Here is a 25,691-nt window from a genome sequence, read left to right on the forward strand (position 1 = left end):
CAAGCAGAGTTGGGGGAGGGACAGAGGGGGAAGGAGCCCCGCACAGAGCCCAACTTCGGGGGTGGGGGCTCTATCTCAGAACCTTGCAATCATAACCTGAGCCGAAATCAAGAGTTGGATGCTTAGCTGACTGAGCCACCCAGGTACCCCATGAATATGTTTTAATCCAAACATATTCGCAGATGCTTGATTAAAAAATACAAATTTACAAAATTAAAATTAAAATTTAATTAAATTTAAAAATTTAATTAAAAAATAAAAATTAGGGGATCCCTGGGTGGCTCAGTGGTTTAGCGCCTGTCTTTGGCCTAGGGCATGATCCTAGAATCCCGGGATCAAGTCCCACATCAGGTTCCCTGCATGGAGCCTGCCTCTCCCTCTGCCTGTGTCTCTACCTCCCTCTCTCTCTCTGTGTCTCTCATGAATAAATAAATAAATAAAATCTTTAAAAAAAAAAGGGGGGGGGGGATGGGTAGCCCGGGTGGCTCAGTGGTTTAGTGCTGCCTTCAGCCCAGGGCCTGACCAGGGCCTGATCCTGGAAACCCGGGATCAAGTCGCATGTCGGGCCCCCTGTGTGGGGCCTGTTTCTTCCTCTGCCTGTGTCTCTGCCTCTCTCTGTGTGTCTCTCATGAATAAATAAACAAAATCTTAAAAAAAAAATAAAAAAATAAAAATTATAAAAAATGCCAATTATACAAGCATATCTTAAAAAATATCCCCTAGTGTATTTGCAAGTGAAATCTTGACTTAAAATTTCAAAGGTAGCAAACACCTTTTCTAGTGTTAACTAAAAATATGTGATCCAAAAGAAACTATTTTTTTCATGAACTATTATTTGCAGTGTAGTAGTTACATTAAACATGTAAACATTTAAAAATAGTGATGCCTTTGAAATGTCAGGGTGCAAAGAAAACTCCATCTACTTTATAGTTTAAGACTAACAGAACACTGTATAAATGGTCATCAGTTAAAATTTAATTACTGTTCAATAATTCACTTTTTAAAAAGACAAGGGCTTTGGTAAATTCTGACCACAGGGACGGATATTTTTCCTGCCAAAGCACTCCTCTTCTTGTTCGCAGTACGGCATTCCATCTGTAGCTAGTACAGTCGTTCCTTATTCATGGTAACACAGGTGATTACATTCAAATGGCATTTAACGTAAATTGTGCCAAACTGCCCTATAATTTCATTTTGGACTGAATTAATTAACTTCTCAGTAGGTGTCTGAGGCACTGAACACAAGCCTAAGGAAATACTTGACTGCTTAACCTACCTTATATGAATAGTCTCTAACGCAAGGCAGCTCCCATTTTTAATAAACGGTACCAGAAAAATTTACTTGATAGGGTCTTAAAGGGTAAAGATAAGGCATTTATAATAAATGAAATTAGTTTTCCACATACATGCACACCCACTTATAAGAAGTCAGAGGGCACGGCAGATTTAACCAAACTCACCAAGAGTTGGCATGCCTGATATTTTGAAAGACTGTTTACCTTAGGAAGCATGTGTTTATAATAACAAAATGCCTTCTTTGTCCTTGGCAAGATGTTTAAATAAAAAGCTCACCACTTTGTTGCAAGTAATAATAACTATCTTAAATGCTGTTGTAATTTACGTCCCAGAGCTTGAAATGTAAATGCAATTTTCTGAGACATTATCTTCAGATCATCAGAATTATCATAATATAAAATATCTATTCTTTCTGTTTCTCTAATTATAATATTATTATCAAGATCTGACAGCTAACTCTTTGTTTTCAAGTTTATAGTCTTCATATATCAAGAAACAAATTAAAAGGACAAACAAGGAATGTAAAAAGGCAGCTCATAAAAAGCTGAAACGTCTTTTATTACATGACATATTTTTATCTGTCATAAACTTCCGGTTTAGGAAATGAGAAACCAAATACTTCTTTTGACGAACTCCTTGACAAAGTGTTTAAGTATTTTTAGATTTTTTTAACTGTGGAAGGAAGGAAGGAAGGAAGGGAGTAAGAAGGAGAGAAGGAAGGGAGGGAGCCCTGTAAGAAGGAGAGAAGGAAGGGAGGGAGCCCTGACTCTGTATTATAACTCTTGGGGGAAGTGAACTAACATTTAATGAACACTACGTTAAAGGAAGTGAAGCTGAAGCCTTCAGCCTGATGCCAAAGGCTCTGTAGCATATAGTAAGATGGGCTCCAGAAACAGCCTGAATAACTGTGGGGGGAGGTGGTCCTTGGTTCAGGCTTCGGATAAATATTTCTAGGAAGAAGGGCCTCAGCCTTGTTTCAAAGTGTCCCACTGAGGGCACAACTGCTAGGGAGTTTCTCTATGAATAAATTCTCTTTCCAGTACACCTTAAATCTTTCTCGATATAATATGCATGAGGAAATGACAAGAATATAATTTGGAAGTTTTAACACTGGTTGTTATAAGGAAGGCTTCGACTAAAAAAAAAAAAAATGCTTAGATGCCAGTTTCAGAAACGATTTTGCCTGCAGCATCTTCCAGCTCAATAATTTAGTGGCATTGACAGTCACAAATGCTGTCAAAAACAGCAATGAGGTTTTAAAAAATAAACAAAAATTCAACAATAATATCCTGCAGATTTTTAATATGTCATTTACTGAATTAGCAACCACGACAGAATTGATGAGAGTCTCCTTGTTAGAAAAAACAAATTAATCCTACCTTTGCAGGTTTTCATACATGTGATTGTCTCTACAATCCTCTAAGGCAAGCACATGGGGCTTCCTTCTTATCAAAGACTATGTCTATCCTGGTGTCGCTGGTCACAAGAGACCTTTTGAATCATTACTCCCTCGAGTCACAATTCTTACTGGGAGTACCCAGCAAACACAAAAGTAACCTGGCAGTTACATCACTCTATATAAATGAAGAAAGACTGCTATCTAAAAATAATGAAAGGCCCATTTAAATTAATGTTACTTTTTGTCAAGTGTTCATTTTACTTTGTAATTATGTAGTTCTGATACAAATAGAGTTCTCATGAGCTTTAAAAATATCTCTGGAGATTATACTCTGGGCAGTAATTTAATTCTTGTATTTTTATTTCTTGCAATGACATTTAGGGTTCAGTGTGATTTCAGATTTTTTTGTGCCATTGCTGACACCTTATGGATACTGTCTTATTTGGAAATTCTGATTTGATTTTTAAAACTACTCAGTTCTTGTTTACAAGAAGCATTATTATTTTTAAAACGCAGTTTTTGTTCCTTTAAGGTATTCATTGTCTTGTTATTTATTCCTCACTTGATTTCATAATCCTGTTTGGGTCACTATGATTAGTTGCTATGGAAATTACCTCCTATGGAAATGATTCCGATGTCATTGTTATAAGAATATGACTTTTAATGAATAATATCAATAGCAGACATCAACCCTTCCTAGAAAAAGGAAATTTAATTAAAATGTTTTAAAAGGATTAATTCTGAAAATTATTATCATAGCCAACTTTTCTGATATTTTTGAATCAGCCATCTGCTTTTTAAATAAGTATTAAATGAATTTTAAGGTGTTAATCAGCTACTCACTTCCCCAAATTCCAATGTCACAATGGAAATTAGCTCCATGCATAGAAAAGTGGAAATAAAGAACATTTCATTTACCTTTTTTCTAAACTAATAAATGCTATGCTTCACTTATGAGAGTTAATGTCAACAGGATTTCAGGGCTCATCAAGGAAACAACTTTGAATAGCACATTATAAATTCCCTTTAAAGATGAAGAATTTAATATTCCAAAATTTATCCCAGGAATGTGAAAGGTCAGTGAGTTAACTAGTGAGTTAAACAATAGATGAGAGCCAGTGAACCATTAGATGAGAATTCCAGAATGCTAAGGAGAAATTTTCTTGGGTGGATTCTATAATTTGTGGTTTGAATAAAACTTTTGAAACATTCCATTAGTATTAAAATTTTCACAGTGAGAATATGGCTCATATTTAACCCATTTTAAATTACTAGACAGTCTCTCCCCAAAGAAATTTTAATGCCTTCTTCTGCCTAGTGCTTGCTCACTGCTGGCACTAATTTAGGAATAAATTAACCCTTCCAACAATTAGGATATTGTCTAGAAACTGCCTCTTACACTCTACTAGGGAAATCACTTATATTCTGAAGATCAGAAGTAAAAGAGAAACCTACCTCTTCATTGTAAAGCATTTTTATACCTAACAGCTTATTAATTATTGATGTAAATCGCTACCATATTTACCAACATGATTACATACTGCTGTATCTCCAGTGTTTCTGAATGAAGCCTAACAGCTACAAATTTTGTTAAATGCTTTGTACATTAAGGGTCTCCTACACTTGCGCCTGCAGCCATGATCTGGGGTCCAGCATGCCTTTGACAGATTTCTGCCTTGGAGCTGGCACTGGCTTGGCTTCAAAACTGGTTTTACTGTCCATGCGTTCACCATCACTTAAATTATTTTTCCCGGCAGGAAGAAGTTTTCGAGGAGCAGCCATTGGTTTCTGCAAGTGATGCATCAGGGTTGATAATTTGGAATCCAAAGGCGAGGTCCAAGATACACTTGTTTTTTCCCAGTTGTCCTTAATGAATTGGTCTGTGTTGCTTTGTGTCTTTAAGCTGAACGGAGCTTGATCAGAAGGAGGAAGGGGAGCACGTCTTTTTTTCCCTTTCCCATCATGTAACTGCTTGCTTGTAGGAGATAATACCTTTTTCTGGATAACCATTTGATGATTACCATCAAAGAGGCTGGCCCAAAGAGGTGGTGAGGATTCTTCATGCTGACCAACAAGAAGCTGTCCATTTGTCTCTTCAAGGTTTTTTTGTATTGAATCAGTTAAACTTTCAAGTTTTATAGGTGAATCAATGCCTGTAATAATTTCCAGAAAAAGTACATGGGGGAAAAATTCAAAAGCTGTGCACACTTTGAGTGAGTTATTGTTTTCTAAGCTAGTATCTGTAACGGTCATCAAAAGCACATTGGGTAAGCAAGTGGTTTTGGTTTAAAAATAACTCTACCAACAGAACCAAAAAATAAGGAGATCATTCTCTCTCTCTCTCTCTCTCTCTCTCTCTCTCTCACACACACACACACACACACACACACACACACACACACACATACCCATAAATATATTCCTAAATAAATGAGTAAAAACCAGTTTTCAAAGGAGTGGGGTTACACTAGGATTTTTTTCAATCTATAGATTAAATATTTATTAAATAACTTTCCTTGGATTTGAATTCTATTCTGACTTCTAGGTAAGAGTGAATTCTTTTTTTTTTTTTTTAATAAAAGCCTGATATGTAAACTTAGGCAAGCATAACTGAATTAGCATCTTTTCCTGTAGACTAACAAAGTCTGTTAATAGGGAAATAATCCAAAACCAGAAACCCAAGGAAACAGTGAAGCCCTGATACCAATTTGGTGATAAGGATGCTGGATGAATTTTTCCTTGGGAAAAATAAGAGAACAGAGATAAATGTCAACTAAATGAATCACTGGTATTAAATGAATCACTGGTTGTATCATTTTTAATCTAACATTTTAAAGTATGTGTACAGTATATATTGGTGACAAAATAGACTAGAATTTAGTGTTGACCTGTGTTTGTTCACAGCACTGTTCACTCAGGCAATCCCACAGAGAAATAAATACCCTTCAAAGTGCGGGAAAATGGAATATTAATGAGTCTAGAAATTTAAAATTTTCTAAAGTATTAAACCTAACCAATTTTTTGACCTGAGATGAAAGCTTCCATTTATTAATATTCATTTATTATCATTACTTTAAAACAAATTTAATAAAATACAGAAAAAATTACAAAACATGATTATATTTTAGAATCTGTTAAGTTCACATTTTCAGAATTTTCATCAGCTACTCAGCTAATATTTATTTTCAGTGTACCCTTATTCATTTTGAAGCCTTAACATTTTTGTTTGATCTTAAGCATTCAAACTATGAAAAATGTGTATTCATTAAATTTGTATTAATTCATCTATTAAACATGAGTTCCTTAGTCTATAATCATAGTCTTTTTTCATTCATTTTGACTGTGCCCTGAAAATTTTAGCATTTTAATGTCAATAGAATAAGCTGCTTGAGTATGGACAATGTTGTTTTTGTTACCCTGCAGCTTAGAAAAGACAAACCCCACTTACTCATATCATGGTAGACTGAGGTCGCCTCTTTTGTCAAGAACAAAGGTGGTTTCCGTGGTGACATAATCTCAATTTTCATAAGTTCTTCACAACAATGCTTCCATTGGCCTAAGAAAGACAGAAAAAGGCAGCCTAGTTTAAAACATAAATGTGAAGACGTATATTTCATTTTCAATAGATATCAACATGTTTTTGCTGTGAAAAATAAGAGTGAATTTATAAAGCATTGCCTTAAAGAAGACACAAAAACTCAGTACTACCCATAATGTTAAAGTCCAAGTCTAAGCACAAAAGTAATCTATTTGAAAAATAAAGTTCTGTGCACAGACATAAGAAGCTAAGATCTCTAAGCTATTAAATACTGCACTATTTCACTAAATGGTTGGTAACTGAAATTTCTATTCATGGCAAAAATTTGTACAAGTTCTCCTCTTTTAAATATTAAATAAAAAAATATTAAACAAAAATATCCAATATTTAAGACAATTGAAAGGTAAAAATCAACTGAAATAAAATATAGTAATCTAGTAGGAAACTGTACTTCTCAAAAATGGTGTTACCTTTGAAAATTCTAGTTGAGAAATAAGAATTGCTTATTTAACAATCATTTTTTCAAATGATTATGCTTTTCATAAATCATGCAACTCTAGAAAAATGCTATATTTTCATTCAAGTAAAAGGTATATAAGAGCCTGCTATAATAAAGACACATCAGTCAAAATTCTAGGAAGGAATTTATTTTAGGAAGAATACTTTAAATAAAGCCATTAGTCACTAGGAATAAAAAAATACTCAAGTTGTTTCAATTTTTAAGTTAAATTTAAAAGTGTGGTCAACATTAATTTTTCTTTTAATTATGTTTTACTATTTTCATCTTAAAACGTTCAGACTTACTTCTTCTGAGGGCATATGAACAATTTAACCTTTCCACATTTATTGTGTACCTGCATGTTGGACAACAATTACGTGTCTCTATATTCATGTTATAAAAGTAGGTTATTGAGGTTCACAATTCTCATACTCTAACTTACATCTGTAGAAAACTAAATGTAATACACATGTGCCTTTTTGGAATGATTTATGATCTATATTCCTCTTCCTTTTATTATATTCTCAGTTTCCATACTCAATATCCAATTTAGTTATTTTCCATAGCTTAAAAATAAAAGACATTTCATGTTCAGTCAAATTATCTATTCATTTTTGTTGTTTTAAATCTAATACACAGCCATGGTTACATGGTAATATGCATAAATTTTAAATCCATCACCTTAAATAGCTAAGAAACATAAAAAACCTTTTAGTATGTTTTATTACAATGCTAAGTATAGAATATGGTAAAAATTTCAAAATAGCCCACATAGCATCTCATAAAGGGAATGAAATCTTGAGTTTGAGGCTTCAAAGGTTGCTCTGCAGAATTTAAATCTAGTAGGATCTGAGATCTGATAACTTATTCCTCCCCTCCACTTCCTTTTTTAGATAAATATATAAAAGCCAGCTTTTCCTTCTTGGGGGCAGAAAAAAATAAGGTCTTATCTAATAGAAAAATAATGAAATACTTTGAACTAGCAAACATTTCTCTGTCAAATCTTAGGCAAATTATAAAGTGTAGTATTTTCTCTACATTGATAGATGAAAGCTTTTCATTGTTAAACTGGTAGCAGAATACTAATCACGTTGAAGACCCGACTATAAAGTCATATTATCCCATGTGTTACTGAAGTCAGAGGTACAAGGGCGGTATATTCGCTGGTCAATTTTATAATGGAAAGGTTTATTTTATCTGAATAAATTAGTATGCGCTGTTATACCCGATACCAACATAAAAATAAAGGCCCAGTATGAAATATTAAATGGCTATGTTGTGCTCACATAAAATCTATATATTGAAGATGCTTACCACAATAATATTTGCTATAATGTTCCCAGTCAAAATGATCTGTTATGTTAAGCTGTTTATGTAACTCAATAATATATTATTAAATACTCAAAAAAATCTTTGGCCCACCATGCCTAGCCCCTTTTGATCATCCAAAACAATGTCACTCCCATTTTATATGTTGGTCAGCTCTAAAATACTAAAACTTAGCTATTACATCCCCCTTGCCTCCACCCTCCACTCCTCAGGTTGTTTCTCTGCAGGCTAAACAGACTTAGTGTCATTAATGTTTTCTCGTGGTAATTTTCTCACTCTCCTGATTTTCTACTCTTAAGCAGAGACAAGTAATTGAAATTTGCTTTAAATATTAAATTAGTCTTATTCTACCTTGACTATCTATCTACCCTCTACTTGGTTCTACATATCAGATTTCACCTAAGATCACAATAAGCTTACCACTTACAAGTCAATCTTTAGAATAGTATAAACATTTCCACCTTTGCTTCATATCTTCATACACAATGAATTCTAAAGTATAAATTTAGTAGAATTTATACTTTAAAAAAATTACATAGATAGCAGATTTATCAACAAATCATTAAATACTAAAGAAATAGCTATATCTGAGAACCTAGTTGTCATCACTTTCTTATTTTGACAGTAAAATTGGATATTTGTATCCTTCCAACTCCATTTTAGCATGATAAATTATTTTACATAATCTAGAGAATAAAAACATGAGATCATCTAGCAGTAATTGATATCCAGACCATAATATTCTGCATTTTTACCTCCTTTCACCCCTTGTTCCTGTTTTTATACACATAAAAAGTTTAAAATAGCAGAATCACTTCTAAAAATAATATAGTCTTTGTAAGACAGACTCTAAAGCAAAGCATTTAGGAAAGCAGTTAAAATTTCAGATGTGATCAGCAAACGAAAGGAAGTTGTTGTCTTTTAAGTTACACATCTAAGATCAGCTGAAATTTAAAAAAAAATGCAGTGCATGCTGATAAGCATGGAACAAATATTTAAACATCTATTCAGTGCCTAGGGATAGTACTTATGGAAAACAAGTCCTAAAGGATTCCATAAGGCTATAGAGGGAGTCCTCTGGTTTCCTGCAGTAAACCAGCAATCTTTTCAGGCCTCAATTTTCTCAACTTTAGAGCAGAGAGAAATAATTTCTGCCTTTCTGGACTGTTGGGAGAAATAAATGAAGCCATATGGTATGTGGAAGGTAATCAATACATTTAGTTCTCTTCTTTCCCCCACTCCAACCATCACTATAATAATTGACCAGGGCATGGATCACTGTAAGCTTATAAAAATTAATCTGAGGATAGCAGGCAGTAACTCTTTTATAAAGTTCCCCAAAACAGATCTTAAGAAGTCCTAAAATTTCTGTAGGATTATTTCTAGGAGTTTCAAAAATAACTTTCTATTGTTTAGAAATGGCTACCTTTCATAATTCCATAAAAAAACATTCTAAAGACATAAAATACTGGTTGAATGTAACAAAAGGCTTAATTTGACTAGAAACAAGCCATTACCAATAGCCTACATTTTCAATTTTAACTTCAATATTTTGTTGATAAAATTCCCTCTTAAATTGAGAATATTTTATTATTATCACATTGTTTTTATAATCATGGGCTGTATTATTAAAACTGAAAAACCATATGTATGGTTTAAAAAAAAATCTTTGGACAATGTCCATGATATTATAATGAATCTGGAGTTAACAGAGGGTTACATGAGTTTCCTCAACATTTCAATATTTTAGGATCATCTCTAAACTACAGATACTGCCCTAACCAATTAAAACCCAATATTTTGAAAAATGTGGTCTAATTGTTTTAGGGACCAGAGAAACTTAAAAGTAACAGGGATGGATAGGAGGAATTCAAAAGTATAATAAACTACATTAAGTCAGGTACTGGGGAAAGGTTGAGAGAAAGGCATCAATGTATTTATTGATGATTGTATCATTTTATCCAAGAGCATAAAAAATTCTTGAGAGAAACCATAAGATTATAATTTTAATATTTAGATTGCTTTGTGCATCTTTTCATGCACATGAATATTTTACTAGTAAATCCAAACATCAACTTACTAAGATCAAAGAAATGCTGCCAGAAGGCTTCCATCCATTTCTGAAGATCTTCTCTGTTGTCCACTGCAAAAATATGAGTTACAGACTGTCCGGCAACAGGGTTGATGACAGAGAAATTATGAATTTTTTTCTTGGCATCCTTATCCATTGCCCGAATTCTGGTTTCCTTAAAAAGTAAGACAAAATTGGTTTTTTACAAGAGAATATTTTTGTAATCATCAAGTGAATGTTGTACTGCTTAGCTACCATACTTATACCAGATGCAATTATACATCTTATTGCTGATCATTTAAAATACGTAATTTTGAGTACTTTGAATATTCAGACTCAATAATAAATGCTTTGTATGAAAATACTGAGTAATGTTTCAAAGTATGCTACATAGAGAACTTACATTAAATTATGTGAGATTAAACATAACCTATTTTGATCTGTTTAAGTAGGAGTTTGCTGTCTTTTATATACATCTTAAAATTTGCAATAAAACAAGTACAGCGTGTCATAACTGTAATGTGAATTATGTTAACTACATTTCCAACAGTAATAAAATAAAAGAATCAGTAAAGTATGTTTGTTATTCTAATATTCAGGCATTATATACAGTGTTATCACTAAAAGCAGTAAAACCATAACTTAGTGTTTACTGCAGCAGAGTAGTTAGGTTTTCCCCATTAACATTTATTTCATATGTAACATTCATTTACAAAGCTCATAGCTAAAGATCCATGAAGTACTATAATCTTCCTGATGGTAACAATTATTTTTTCAAATGCTGAATGCAAGAATCTACAACAAAGGCAATGGTTTTTCATTCATGTTGGTAGCCTAAACTTTTTCTGAGTGGTACTAGGTATAACATTGTGGTGCTTATTGTGTCTACCTGTAGAAAAGTCTGTTCCCAAGCCATACAGGCACCACCACAATGCATGACAAGCTAACAACTGCATGTAGTTTCCGAGGAGTTTTGGGAAAAGAAGTCTGGAATACAACTATCTATGTATGCAATAATAGGTATTTGGTCCCTTGGATTATGACTGATTATCTAAAGCAGTGCTTTCCATTAGAAATATGTGAGCCACATATGTAACTTAAGAGTTTCTAGTAACCATATTAGAAGGTAAAATAAAAATGGTGAAAATCGTTATGTATTAATTATTACATTTTAAGATAATGTTTTTATGTAACCCAACACATCCAAAATATTTAACATGCAAGCAAAAAAGTTTTTTAAGCTATCTCACCTTCTTTTTCACACTAAGTTTCTAAAATCCAGTATCTATTTTATACTTATAGCACATTTCCACTTGGACTAGCCACGTTTTAAGTGCCTAAGCCACTGGTGGCGAGTGGATACTATACAGGCAGAATAGTTCTCGAGGAATGTGTACATCTCCTAGAGTATGTAGAAGAATATTCAGCTGGCAGTTACAAAAGCTGATTAGGAGTGAGAAGAAATTCCTCACTTCTTTCAGTATTGAGTGGATAGTCACAGCCCAAAACCAACATACACCTATGATGACGTCTCTGTGGACATTATAGAATAGCAAAGAGTTACAAAGAAATGCTATACATTCCCTGAAGAATGGCAGATATCATAGGCAGATGAACACCATATACGCTAGCTCCCCCTCATCCTCGATTTGTTGCTTTCTGCAGTTTCAGCTGCCCCAGGCTACTGTCGTCCAAAAGCAGATGATCCTCCTGACATATGGTCAGGTCAGAAGTAGCCAAAGGCTCCATCACAGTGCTGACATCATTCGCCTCACTTCCTCTCGTCACACAGGTATTTTATCATCTCACATCATCACAAGAAGGGTGAGTACAGTACAATAAGGTATTTTGAGAGATAGAAAGACCATATTCACATAACCTTAATTACAATATGTTGTTATATTTTATTATTAGTTATTATTGTTATTAATCTTTTACTGTGCCTAATTTAGAAATTAAACTTTATCAGAGGTATGCATGTATAGGAAAAAACAGTATAAACAGGGTTCAGTACTATCCACAGTATAAAGCATCCAGTGGGGGCCTTGGAACACATCCCCTGCAGATAGGAAGGGACTACTTACTATATACTATAGAAGTTCTTTGCTGAAAGAAGGAATTCTTATTCAAAAATCACAGGGGGAAGAAATATATGCTGCATGAAGTAGCAACATAACTTTAAAAGTTTGGAGCATCACAAAGCATAAGGATTTGGTAATCATCTTAGAGACAGTCTATCCTATCATTTTTAAAATGTAGGTATGTGTGTGTCTTCAGAGGGTTATAATGGACTTATGGGCAACACTGTAATTTAAAAGAGCAGAGTCTTTTTTATATTCCTATGCCATGGCAATAAACTTTGTGAATTAACTCTTTTAAGTAATTATTTATACAATATAAAAACAAAATGGTGCCCTAAATGGCATCCTTAGAGGCTGAAAATGCATATAATCCATCTCTTTAAATAGAAAGCTTATTATCACTGGCAGAGAATGACTTAAGCTCTAGGAAGAATCTTTAATATGCTCTCAATAAGATTTATTGAAGGCTGACTCAGTGGGGGAGGAGGGCAAAGAACCCTCTATTACTGTTAGTATTTTAAAAAAAACAATGAAATATTAAGTATTCTTGTTGAAATTTTGCTTTCCTGCATCCAAATCTATCTTAATACAAATTTCTGACTACCTTTTGTATATAGGATTAAAATGGATTCAATTTTTAAATAAGGAAAGTGTGATTTTTACAGATGAATATGTACATTTTTAATAATACCAAGATATCATTTCAAATGAAAATAGCTAATGTAGAAAATCTGATGAACTGGATCATTTATATCCTTCTAAAAGAATATAATGCAATAATATAAAAATACTATACATTATACACTCCATTAACTCTGAGAACCATAAATACCACTAAATTTTTAAAACATGAGAAGCTTTTAAAAGGTGCAAATGAAACACAATGTAGATCATTTGAATTAACTTCTCTATATTTCATCGCCCCAAATAATTTAACTAATGGGAATTTTTTCAACCAAAAAAACTGCATGTCAAAGAAAAAGTCATTAAACAAATAATGTTTCTGTTAATGCCAGAAAGTCTATACAAGTTGTCTTTCGTTGTAGACAAAGTATCAGTAAGAGTACTTAAAACTGCACTTCTCAAAGGAGGAGCGAATTAGAAAACACAAGGTGCACTTTAGGACTGTTACCATCGTGTGCTCACATAATACACATAGATGAGGGAAGTACCTCCTCTTCACAGGGTACGAAAGCAAGAAGCTTGGGTGTTTTTGCTCTCACTATTTCTACCACTAACATACTAAGTGTTTGCAATATATATGCAGAATAAAAGAACGAGATAAGAGAACTAAGATAATGACAGTTATAGGTTCACAGACTGATCCCAGAGAAGATCCTAGTCCTATTCTTTATAGATGATGACATCGATGGTTTGAAATCAGTTTTCTATCCAAAGTCAGAGTTTCCTGACTAAACCATTAATTGATTTGGTAGGTTTTACAGTCAACTGCTACTGCTTTGTGGACATATTTGAGACTATTCATTGTGAAATTTTAATCCTTGGCTGGATCTACCTTGTGAATCAGCACATACTGAACTGCAAACTTCCACTGCATGAGATGGTGGGTACTGAGAAGGCCAAGTAAAGTCAATAAAAATATAATCTGAGAAAATTTTGTAACAAAATACAGTTAACTCTGAAATTAAAGAAAAGTTTCATTTGTTTCATTATTTTGTCGTTCATTATTTTGAATTAAAACTGTACTTCAACCTCTCCATTTCTGTGATAATGGATGATTAGTAAATCAGGACTAGATTTATGAACTATTTCCTGCCTTACTTTTTGACTATATGATCTTTTAAAAAGTCTACTATATACCCAGATTATGTTTTCTAAATATTCTTTCCTGCTAAAAGGAATCAGAGCTCTTTACAGAGATGGCCAATTCTCAGCCTTGGCCAGGAAATGTACAGGATAATCCCAGAACATGTTCTACCAGAAATGAAAGATCACTAGGGTTGTATCAAAAGGACTGAAGAGGCTTCCAGTAGGCAAAGATGGGATCATCTGAACGTAAGAATATCAATGGTAAAGGATTGACCCATTAAAGAATGTCCATAAACTCATAATGATATTTAAAAATGAACTCATTTTTCACTTTCAAAGGATACTAAGGGAACCACCTCATTATTTTGGTAACTAGTTAGTCTTTATTGTCTTTCCTATAAGAATTGTACTTCAGGGGCACCTGAGTGGCTCAGTCAGTTGAGCATCTGCCTTTGGCTCAAGTTGTGATCCTGGGCGTTCTGGGATTGAGCCCCATTTCAGGTTCCTTGCTCTGTGGGGAGCCTGCCTCTCCCTCTGCCACCCTCTCTCTCTCTCTCTCTCTCTCATGGATAAATAAAATCTTAAAAAAAAAAAAGAATTGTACTTCAACCAAATAGCTGATAAAGTAGAAGTTTCTCAGCTAATAAATGAAGAAAGAATATTGAAATATCACTGGTTTGCAACATCTAATGAAATAAAGGATCTAAGCAATGCTCGTCTATGGATGTTAATATGAGTAGAAGACCCAGACATATTAATTGCCTCCCAATCAATAGAGGGCGTCTGGGTGGTTCAGTTAGTTAAGCATAAGATTCTTGGTTTTGGCTCAGGTCATGATCTTGTGATCTTGAGATAGAGCCCCATGTCAGACTCTACACTCAGGGCAGAGTCTGCATCATATTCTCTCCCTCCCCCCCACTAATGCCCTCTCTTGCTCTCTCTAAAAGAAAACAAAAAAACAAAACTTTAAATGCCTCCTAATAAAAGTATACAATATTTCCTAAGACATGTTGTTAACAACTAACCAACAAACCTAAATCTGTGCCAAAAATAGAAGAATAAAAGACAATTCAAAGATGCAAGAAACAAAATCCAGACTATGGAAAACTCTGTAGGATAGATAACCCAATTTCTTCAATGAATTGTGTGTGAGAGTGAGCGAGAGAGCAAGAGAGAGAGAGAGAGAGCAAGCACACGAGAGTGCCAGAGTACTCCAACAGATTTAGAGATTTAAGAGACCAAATCAATTAACTGCAATTATTTCAAAATACTGATTCAAAACCTGTTTTAAAAATTACAAGACTGGGAAATTTGAACACTGAATTTTTGATGATATATTGATATACGTATGACTATAAATTTTTCTAAAGTATGATAATTGTTAATATTTACAAATAAAATCATATAGTCTACAGGATTTGCTTCAGAATAATTCTATTGTGGGGGCAATGTTTGAGGGCAGAGATAAGTTTATTTCTACCCTTCCCTTTATAGATTATCTTTAAACTTTTCCCCTCTAAAAGTGAAAATAAAATACGAGTACAAAAAACTAAGTGCCTGCTTTCCTACCTTTAACACAGAGATAGTATTTCACTCACAGCTTCCTCACAAACATATCATAAGAATAAAGGAGTTCTTTAAAAAGTGGTCTAAAATCTTGTTAATTAGGAATGAAAACAAAATGTTGTTGGCTAAAAACAAATCTTAGACCTTATATACACTCTAATGACAAATAAAGTATACTTTCACAATCATATGGCAAGGAGTGTTTGAATACGTAAACCATAACCATAAATTAAACCAAGCATTATGAAGAATTAGTGTGATATAATTATTTTCAATTTATGTCAATTAAATCAGATGTAAACTCCTAAAGGAACAGGCTTGTTTAGATAATTATTTTTGCTACATTTAATAAAGGACAATATAAATCATTGATAGGACTGAGACATTAAAGGACTAATCAGAAAAAGAAAATCTCATGTGCTTCATAATAATATTGCTTGCTAGGGTTCACAACAAACATAATGGTTCAAAGCAATTTCAAGACAATTTAACAAAGTTCTATCACACCAAGTAGTGATATTGATTTAATACAAATTTTATTATTCATTAAATTGAAGTGATGTATAGTATTTAAATCAAGAAAAGACTTTTGATCGCAAAGACTCACACCACTTTTCCATTCCACTCCCCACCCCACTGGCAATGGATAAAACCTTTGCTAATAAAATGTTTTTTACAATGTATAGAGGATTCAGTGGCGCTGTTAAGTACCTCTGATTGGGAATGTCTTGCTCAGCAACATTAATAGGGAAGTTTTTTGAAGTTGAAGCAATCACTTTGAAGTAAACCATCCTTTCAAATTTGGATTGAAAAGAGGAGGGGAATAGCTTAGCCTTTTCTTTCCTTAATATGACTATTTCCACAGATGGCTCCCTATGAAAATTAATAAACTGACTTAGCTTTAAAAGAAATGCTATCTAGGAGAACAAAAATTATAGTTAGAGAATAGATCCTGTGATCAAAATAACAGACCTATTATTTATATACCTCAGCAAATGCAAAATTTATGTTTCTATATAATTTTTAAAGTGGCATTAAACAAAATTATCTTCTAAATCATGAGAGAAGACAACAAAAAGAAAAGAACTCTGATTTGTATTTAATATGTAACTTTATTATGCATTAAAAGATCTTAGAGACCTAGCATTGAAAGTATACTAAAAACCGAAACAAAAGCTCTATTTTTAAAATTTTTATTTGGTGCTTATCTGCCCTACATATCAGAAAATACAGAGCTGGCAATTATTAAAGATCTTGTTTACTTAAGAATATACTAATAGCATGTATCCCTTGGAAATTTCCATAATAAGCCAAATAATTAAAGCACCTAACTTATATTTAAAAATCAAGTTATTGGGATCCCTGGGTGGCGCAGTGGTTTGGCGCCTGCCTTTGGCCCAGGGCGCGATCCTGGAGACCCGGGATCGAATCCCACATCAGGCTCCCGGTGCATGGAGCCTGCTTCTCCCTCTGCCTGTGTCTCTGCTTCTCTCTCTCTATGTCTATCATGAATAAATAAATAAAATCTTAAAAAAAAAAAATAAAAAAAAATAAAAATCAAGTTATTTAAAACACTGAATAAATAAAAATCTAAGAGTTTATCATTAATACCAGGGGAACACAACAGACACAACACTCATTTACTTCCTCTGGAGGGAGTAATACTGCTCCAATACATACTGCCAATATCAATACAAGACCAGTAAGTAATACCAACTTCTCACTCTGAAAACTGGTAATTAAAACACTAATGTTTCTATCTTTTCAGGAGGCACTGGGATTCACTCATTCCTACTTGATGAGAAAAAGTCCTTCTTTACAAAGGAATGCCAGCTAATACAAGTAGAATGAAGGACATTATGAGAACCACATATGCAATCTCCAGTGTAATAAGCAATTCAGACAAGGGCAATCAGGTCACTAAAACCATTATGTGAAAGACTACTGGACAACAAGGATATTCACACAGTGTCAAACTATCACCTCATTGACTACTTGCTAACAGTAAAGAAGAAAACTTACCTTTATGTTGGAGGGAGCTAGTGGTCACCATCTTAACCAAGTCATTAAACATGACATTGCCAATAATGAGACAACCTGACATCATGTGCTTCTAAACGGAATGCCCTATAAAGGTATCTGTCATTATGCATGAAACATTCTTATAAATAATGTTTAGAATGAATCCAATCAAGCCTCTAGACCTAATTTAAAGTTTAGAAGAATGCATAATCCTTGAACATTCCTAGATTGAAAGCAAAAGCTAAAAGGACATTTTAGGGAAAATGGGGAAATGGGAATATGGACTGGACTATTAAATGATATGAGAGAATTATTTTGTTCATTTGGTTAGACATGATAATGGTATTGTAATTTCATTTACTCATACACATAAACACACACACACTTTTGTTTTAGATGCTCCTATTTTTTAAGAGTTGCATGTTGAAGTATTCGGGGATAAAGTGCCAATGTTAGAGACATATGTTCAAAGAGGTCAGCAAAATATACAGATAAGAGACTTTACAGACTCACAACTATAGGATAAATAAGGTCTGGAGATGACCACAGTTGATAACACTGCTGTATAATTGAAATTTGTTCTTACAGAAAAGCTTAAAAAAACCCTATAATCCAATAATGACTGTAGTAGTGATTACACAATCTTATTTGTCAAAATTATCAAATTGAACACTTACAGTTGGTGAACTATATTTTATGTAAGTTATACCATCACAAAGCAAATTAAAAACTAAATACAAAGAGCTTTAACTCCCCCCACGAAGAATAGAGATAAAGCCAACTGGACAGCAACAGTTAACTGCTAAATGCAGGTGGCGTGCAAATGTCACTTCTCCATAAATATGAATCGTTGTCTGAGTTGAGAGAAAATAGGTAAAAATTACTTTAATAGAAGATATTAGGACACAGGAGCCAGGCTTTCAGAAATAACAAATAGACTTCTTGACTGACGTAGTCCTATTTAAATAAAGAAACCAGGCTGTTTACTGCTAAAGGGAAGTTTTCATGTGAATGAAGGGTTCAAGGGAAACCCAAGGGAGAAGTAGGAACTGCCAATAGGAAAGCTGCTACAGAGAGGCGGCAGGGATTAGCACTGCAGAAAATGAAGACAGTGACATCACAACACTTTGTTATCAGCTCAGTCATTGAGATTGGCACCTAAATTACATTAATCTTCTCAACCTAACCCTTACATCTGGCTTAATCTTAAAATTCTCTTTTGTACTTGAGACAGAAGTCAGGCACACTGACAGTTTATGTCATCAGTCCTCAGGGTCAAACAGAGCCCACACTATCCCCAAGTCGAAGGTCGAGTCTCTACGTATCACTAGATTCATCATTTTCCTGTGAATCTGTAATGGTCAACTGTGAAACCACCAGTGGGATTTCTAAGTATGGTGATTTCAGTCACTGTAATAATGGAGCTGATTGACTACAGAATCGCATCAGTCACCAAGCCACCAGCTTTTATCACCACAAGGAAAAGTGAGTCAATTGGAAAAAAGATCAATTCAGCAGGGCCATGTAAACACTAACCACTTTTCTGGAATTACACCCTTGTCACCAGACAAGAAATACAGATACCCTGGTTACAGTAACAGAGGGGTTCCACTATAACTGCCCTCTTACATTAAATGGTAAAGATGCAACACATGTCTAAGCCACTGCCTGGAGGTAGAAAGTGTGGCTTCAGGCTCAGAACCCTATTTCAGAGCTACTTCTTTGGAAACTTATTCAGAGTGGGTATGGAGATAGGAAAAAGTCTAATTTTGTCTTCCAAATCTAGTCTAGCAGTATGTCTGTGAGGAAATAGAAAAACAGAGAGCCATATAATTTTACTTACTAGCTAGACAAGTTCTATCTGATCTGTGAGTCTGTTTCTTCACTTATAAAACAGAAATAACATACCTATAAAACAGGGCTGACTTACTCGCTCTGTCTGCCATAAAGGACTTGATACGGTAAAAATGAATACCTTGAAAACTGTTTTCAAATAAAACAAGTAAATTTTAAAATAACATTTGTCTAGATTATATTTTAATTTCTTTTATGACTATTCATATTCCATTGTACAACACATCAGAGAAAAATTGGTAGAATTCCATTTTTACTACCTAAGTACCTAGTGAAAATTAGGTTACACAAAATCCTCTATGCAGAACTCTTGTCAAAAACATTTACCTGAATCTAGTGAAACAATTAGTCAAAAACAGAAGTGGGGACTGGCATGGATTTTTCCAAAATGTCAATATAATAAAAGATAAAAAAAAGAAAAAGTAGTGAGTGATGGGTCCAATTTAGGTAAAAAGAAAACAATCAAAGGACATGGTGACTAGTTGCAATTTGTGATCCCTGATGGGGATCTTGGATCAAACAAAATATAAAAATCAGGGAGAACATTTTAGGGACAATTGGGATGATTTCCTCTCTATATTAGATATTATTTTATCAGCAATAGATTTCTTGAATGTGATAATATCATGGTTAAGAAGGAAATGTCCTATTTTTTAGGAGAAACATGATGAAATATTTTAGGGAAGAAATGTTATACTGTTTGCCACTTACTTTCAAATGGTTCTGAAAAAATTCTCAAACTATGCAAAGAGAAAGCAAATATAAGAAAATATTAACAAGAGCTAAAGAATCCAGGTGAAGAGTATACAGGTATTCATTACTCTATTCTTTCCATTTTTCTGCCCATCTAAATTTTCAAAAGGCTAGGATGGGGAAAAGTGGACACTGCATAAACAAAGCATTGCAAGTAATGAAAAAATATATCAATTTTCCAATAATAAACAACATACTTTCATAAATCTAATTATCTAAACCCAAATAAATTCACCATGTTATATAATATTGAGGTTTATTGTTTAAGAGCAACACTAATTTTTCTAATACACAAAATGGATAAATTAAGTGGACTTAATTTAGAAGGTCTCATTGAAGGATTTCCTTTAAGAAAAAGCAGTATAATTTCTAAAAGCAGGATAGAAACAGACCAAATGTTATTGGAAAAGATCAGAGAAATTAACTTAAGTCCTTATAGATAAGCAAACCAGCATCCACCTGTTTTCCAGGACATACAACTTTTTTTCAAAAGATAAAGTTAAGGGATCCCTGGGTGGTGCAGCGGTTTGGCGCCTGCCTTTGGCCCAAGGCGCAATCCTGGAGACCCGGGATCGAATCCCACGTCGGGCTCCCGGTACATGGAGCCTGCTTCTCCCTCTGCCTGTGTCTCTGCCTCTCTCTCTCTCTCTCTCTCTGTGACTATCATAAATAAATAAAAAATTTTAAAAAAAAGATAAAATTAAGTAGAACATGTACAGTTAACAGATGTGATGGCTCATACTTTACCACAGACTTCAATTCAACCACTCCAAAAGCAAGCAAAGTAAAACAACTAGAAACAATTAAGTACATTCTATGGACAGGAAATATGATATTCTGCTCTAGAAATGCCATGAGAGTACTCTAGAGTAGGAACGCCAAAAAGAGGGGGGAATCCTCTAATAAACACTAGGCTTGGATAACATACAAAGATAAATTTAAGATTATAAGTGCATGAGTGTGTATGCATGTGTGTGGGTATATGTGTGTGTACATGTGCATGTGTGTGTATGTGTGCTTGGTGGAGGCTGATCAGGCTTTCCTATTCTGACTCAAGATTGGACAACTGTCCAACAGTCCCATAAGAAATCAGGGAGTATTCTTGGGATTGTCTTTTTATGGGTTCATTTGAATATTAACTACAAAAAGCATCACTGTAACATGAGCTAGCAATTTATGTTTATATAATATCTTAGTTAAATACATTTACGAAAAATTTAAATATGTTAAATGTGGAGTTACATTCTCTGCTTTCAAACCTATTTACTGGTATAAATTTCCAATTACTATGGAAATATACCATATTTCCTTTACCAGATAAATTCTGTAATGGAAGAAAAAAGCAGATTAATTTATCATTATGAACTTATTTTTTAAACTTTTAATTTTTATTTAAGATTTTATTTATTTGAGAGAGAGAAAGAGAGATAGCAAGAGAGAGAGAGCAAAGCAGGGAGGAGAGGGAGAAGCAGACTCTTCTGAGACTGAGCTGAGCAGGGAGCCCATTGTGGGCCCCAATCCCAGGACACTGGGATCATGACCTGAGTTGAAGGCAGATGCTTAATGGACTGAGTCACACAAGCGCCCCTGAGCTAACCTATTTTCCACAGTCTTTCCTTTCTGTCCATAAGATGGTAACAATGTGAAATGTATAGAAAAGAACAAACTTTATAAAATGTTGTATCTGTACTTCAGAAGAGCATTTTGTTTACCTTGTTAATGGACACTACCAAAGCTGGTTCCACTTTAGCTTCAATTTCTTCTGGAGTGTAAAAACAATAGAGCTTACCCCCTCTTAAAACACAATACAACCTTCTCCAACTAATCAGGCTTTCTGCCATTTGCTGAAAAAAAATTCAAGAAAGCATCAACCTTAATCATTATTTATCATCTTTAAATTCAACAAAACACTTCAATTATCAAAGTTATATTAGTTTAAAAAAATTTTAAACATGATAGAGTTACCCATTAATTTAATGTGCAATAAGTCAATAGTTCAAAATCAGAGTAAGTTATATCACAGAAGAAAGGTTTGGAATTCTCAAAAGCATTAAGCAAAATGGAGGTAACGATTACCATATAACTTTTACACACATAAAATCATAAATCAATGCAGTTTTAGAAAAGCTAGTCTATTCAATATTAGTGCTTAAAATTCCACAGCAATCCGTCTAATGACTCAAAAAAATTATAAAAATAACTCAATACTCAAAATATAATTTTCCTTTACTGTTCTCAGAACACTGGAAAATGTTGACTACCTTGTAAGAATGCAAATTTTCCTTCCTCTTAATGGAATCTTTTAAAAAAAGTTATTGATTCATTGAAGCCCATAATTAATTATTTACTGAATATAAATAACTATGGTTATAAATAAATCAGGAGTAGGTGGCACAGAGGCAGCTTTGGAAGCCCAAAGGCTTAGACTGTGCCAAAAGCCGTCTGCCAGAAAGGCCCTTCTATGAAAGGAGGGGAACAGTCCTCATCTGCTTCCACAGGAGTCCTCTGCAGCTCATTATCCTGTCACTACTATTATGCAGCAGAGGCACCTGGAGAGGTAGCTCTTTAGCCATCAAGACCCCTCCCCTTTCGGCCTTCTCACCCCCATTCTATGTTTAACATTGAGAAAACTGTCATTTAAAAGAAGATTTTTAAAAATACTTCTTATTATCAGAAAGCTAAACAATGCCAGTATATCAAGATCTAGATTGCAGCTATAATTGTAGGATATTTAAAGTCCTCCAACCTGCTGATTAAGAAATCCTGCAAATGCATCCTCAGCCATACAAGCTGGCTGGGCGACTAGTCGGCAGCACATGTTGCCATATAAGGGAAGCCAAAATGAAGACTCCTCTATTTAAACAAGATAGAAAAAAAATCAAGTTACAAACATGTTTATTTAAGGTCATTATACATTTTTATGTTTTTTTTCTTTTGCATTTTTTTTTTTTTGCTTTATGTAAGAATATATGTAAAGGTTTATCCTACTCAAATACCAGCACCATAGTTAATGACATCAAATATGAGAAAGTAGACCAGGATAAGATGACATTAAACTGATAGTTTATGAAATGCTCTCACCTAGAATAGACACGGAACTTCTAGTCTCTTGATCTCTTATTTGATCTTAAATTATTTAATCAATGGAGGTAGTTCAGGGCATATAAGTAAACTCATCTAATTTAAAAAATATCTACAAATGGTTCTTGAATGTCAAATTCTACTTTTTTGCTCTGATTTTCAATATTATAGCTAGCAAAGTGATTCTCTGAAATATTTCAAAACACAAGTTTATGAAAGTATTTTCATGAAAATACTTAGGAAAGTATTTTCCTAAGCCTTTTGGCTCTTCTTCACCTTCCATTACTGAACACTGGGTAGAGCCCACCAACATGGGCTTCTGTTGCAGGGCTTATGGGAGGAGCTGTGGTGTGCCAGAGCAAGGTGCCACAGCCAGTAGGATGAGGAGGGCGAGGAGGACAGCTGCCAGACACCAGGTGTCAGAGCCTGAATGGGCTGAGGAAGATGGAAGACATGGAGCTGAGCCCAGGGGGGAATTTCTCCTCAGAGGGTGGCATGGTGCAGGGAGTCGAGGTCCAAGCAGAGTGAGGAGAGTGTCTACATAGTGTGGCTACCCAATGTAAGTTATCAGAACCCAAAGAGTAAGGACAGTATATACATTTGGCAGGTGACTCTGCCATGGAAGTCAGAGTCCAAGAGCAGTGAGACATAACCCATATATTCAGTGTCCCAGAACAGTGTATCAGAGCCCAGTTAAAAGGGCATCTGAGAACAGGCACTAGGCATGGGGTGTCAGAGCACAGCAGGCTGAGGAGAGTGTCCACATGGGGTAAGGGAACGGGCAGCCAGGCATAGGAACTTAAAGCCTGAGGAGAGCAGGCCTATGTGGGCTGTGTGAGCCTCAGCAAGGTAAGGAGCATCCACATGGGGCAAGAGACAGCCTAGAAATAGGAGTCAGAGATCCATCAGAGAGAAGAGAGCATCCATATGGGGAGAATGGTTGCTTTTAGGAAGACAGATCAAAGAATATGTGTTAAAAGTAATAGAAGACAGCTTTCTCTCTGTCAGATAAAAGGAGTTACAAATGTGTAGAATGAAATCTGCACTGTTGGGATTGGAGCTGGGTGCACCGGTGTGGACTCATGGTTTCCAGCCTATAGAGATTAAGAAATACAAGACAACACATGTGCCTATGTGCAGCTGTGTCCACTGAGAGGGCTCAGGGAAAACAACACCCTGATTATATCCCACTAACAGCAGTGAGTGTACCTAGAGCCCAGATCATATTTTCTAAATATTATTACCATTAAAAATAACCAGCATTCCTTGGAGAAATGACTGGCTCCAAGGCTGGGGCAAGCAAAGTACCTGATAAGTCTGAAATATCTTGTTACAACATAAAGCAAGGAACTACTTGATGAATGATGAGAACATTGTCAAAAAGACAACAGAACCCATCTTGAATGTTTTCACATAGGCCAAACAGGGAACATAACAACCTTAAAATAAGCAATATTAACAGATTTTGAAGCACTGAATAAATTAGGAAAACATGAGTCCATATTGATATAAATAAATCAATGAATAAGTTGAAAGACCAATAAGAAATAAACTTACATAGTTTCAAGACACTACCCTTCTCCACACAAAATATGTATTAATTACAAAGGGGAAACAAAGGAACAAGTTTATAGTAGAGAAAGTAGGCAGACACCACAGTAATCAAATGATCAAAGTGAAAATCACTAGTAATGTGATGAATCAAAATTATATGCCACTTGATAGAATGCAAGGAGAACTCTCTGCCAAAGATGCACATCTTTAATCTTATCCCAAGAAAACACCAGACAAACCCAAATGAGGGATCTTCTGCAAAATAATTGACCATGATGTTTAAAAATGTCAAGGCTGGTACACTTGGGTGGCTCAGTGGTGGAGCATCTGCCTTTGACTCAGGCCATGATCCCGGGGTCGTGGGATGGAGTCCTGTGTTAGGCTTCCCAAGGGGAGACTGCTTCTCCCTCTGCCTATGCTCTGCCTCTCTCTCTGTGTCTCCCATAAACGAATAAATAAATCTTAACAAATAAATAAATAAATAAAATAAAAATGTCAAGGTTATAAATGCCAAAAAAGGACAGAAAAACTGGTCCCATTTGAAAGAAACTGAAAGTGTGATAATTAAATGCAATGCATGATTCTACACTGGATCCTTTTGTCATGAAAGACATTATTGGGACAATGAACAATATTATTTTAATAGTCTGATGATTAAATAGTAGTAATGTATTAATTCCTGAGTTGGATAGCAGTAGTGATGTAGCCAATGTTCTGTTAGTAGGCAATACATATTAATATATTTGGAGGTAATGGAGAATCATGTAAACAACTTGTTCTCATGTATTCTGGGGGAAAAAGATCTTGACATTTAACTTATAACTTTTCTGTAAGTTTTCAATTGTTTAAAAAAAGTTCTTTCAAAAAACATTAAGATA

At 34.4% G+C, this 25,691-nt stretch overlaps 1 protein-coding gene across 4 annotated transcripts in view; it reads right to left on the reverse strand.

Annotated features, from left to right (window-relative positions):
• Positions 1-955: 955 nt before the first annotated feature.
• RTKN2 (rhotekin 2) overlaps positions 956-25,691 on the reverse strand; it is a 139,078-nt gene continuing 114,342 nt past the window's right edge. For all 4 annotated transcript variants that reach the window (XM_072756125.1, XM_026013581.2, XM_072756127.1 and 1 more), the window contains 5 exons: positions 22,925-23,031; positions 21,891-22,022; positions 10,142-10,307; positions 6,144-6,251; positions 956-4,848 (listed from right to left, as the gene is read on the reverse strand). In XM_072756125.1, coding sequence (XP_072612226.1) covers positions 4,313-4,848; positions 6,144-6,251; positions 10,142-10,307; positions 21,891-22,022; positions 22,925-23,031 — 1,049 coding nt within the window. In that variant the 3' untranslated portion in view covers positions 956-4,312. The remainder of the gene's footprint in view (positions 4,849-6,143; positions 6,252-10,141; positions 10,308-21,890; positions 22,023-22,924; positions 23,032-25,691) is intronic.

Source organism: Vulpes vulpes, chromosome 4, assembly GCF_048418805.1.
Source record: "Vulpes vulpes isolate BD-2025 chromosome 4, VulVul3, whole genome shotgun sequence".
NCBI classification, from domain to species: Eukaryota; Metazoa; Chordata; class Mammalia; order Carnivora; family Canidae; genus Vulpes; species Vulpes vulpes.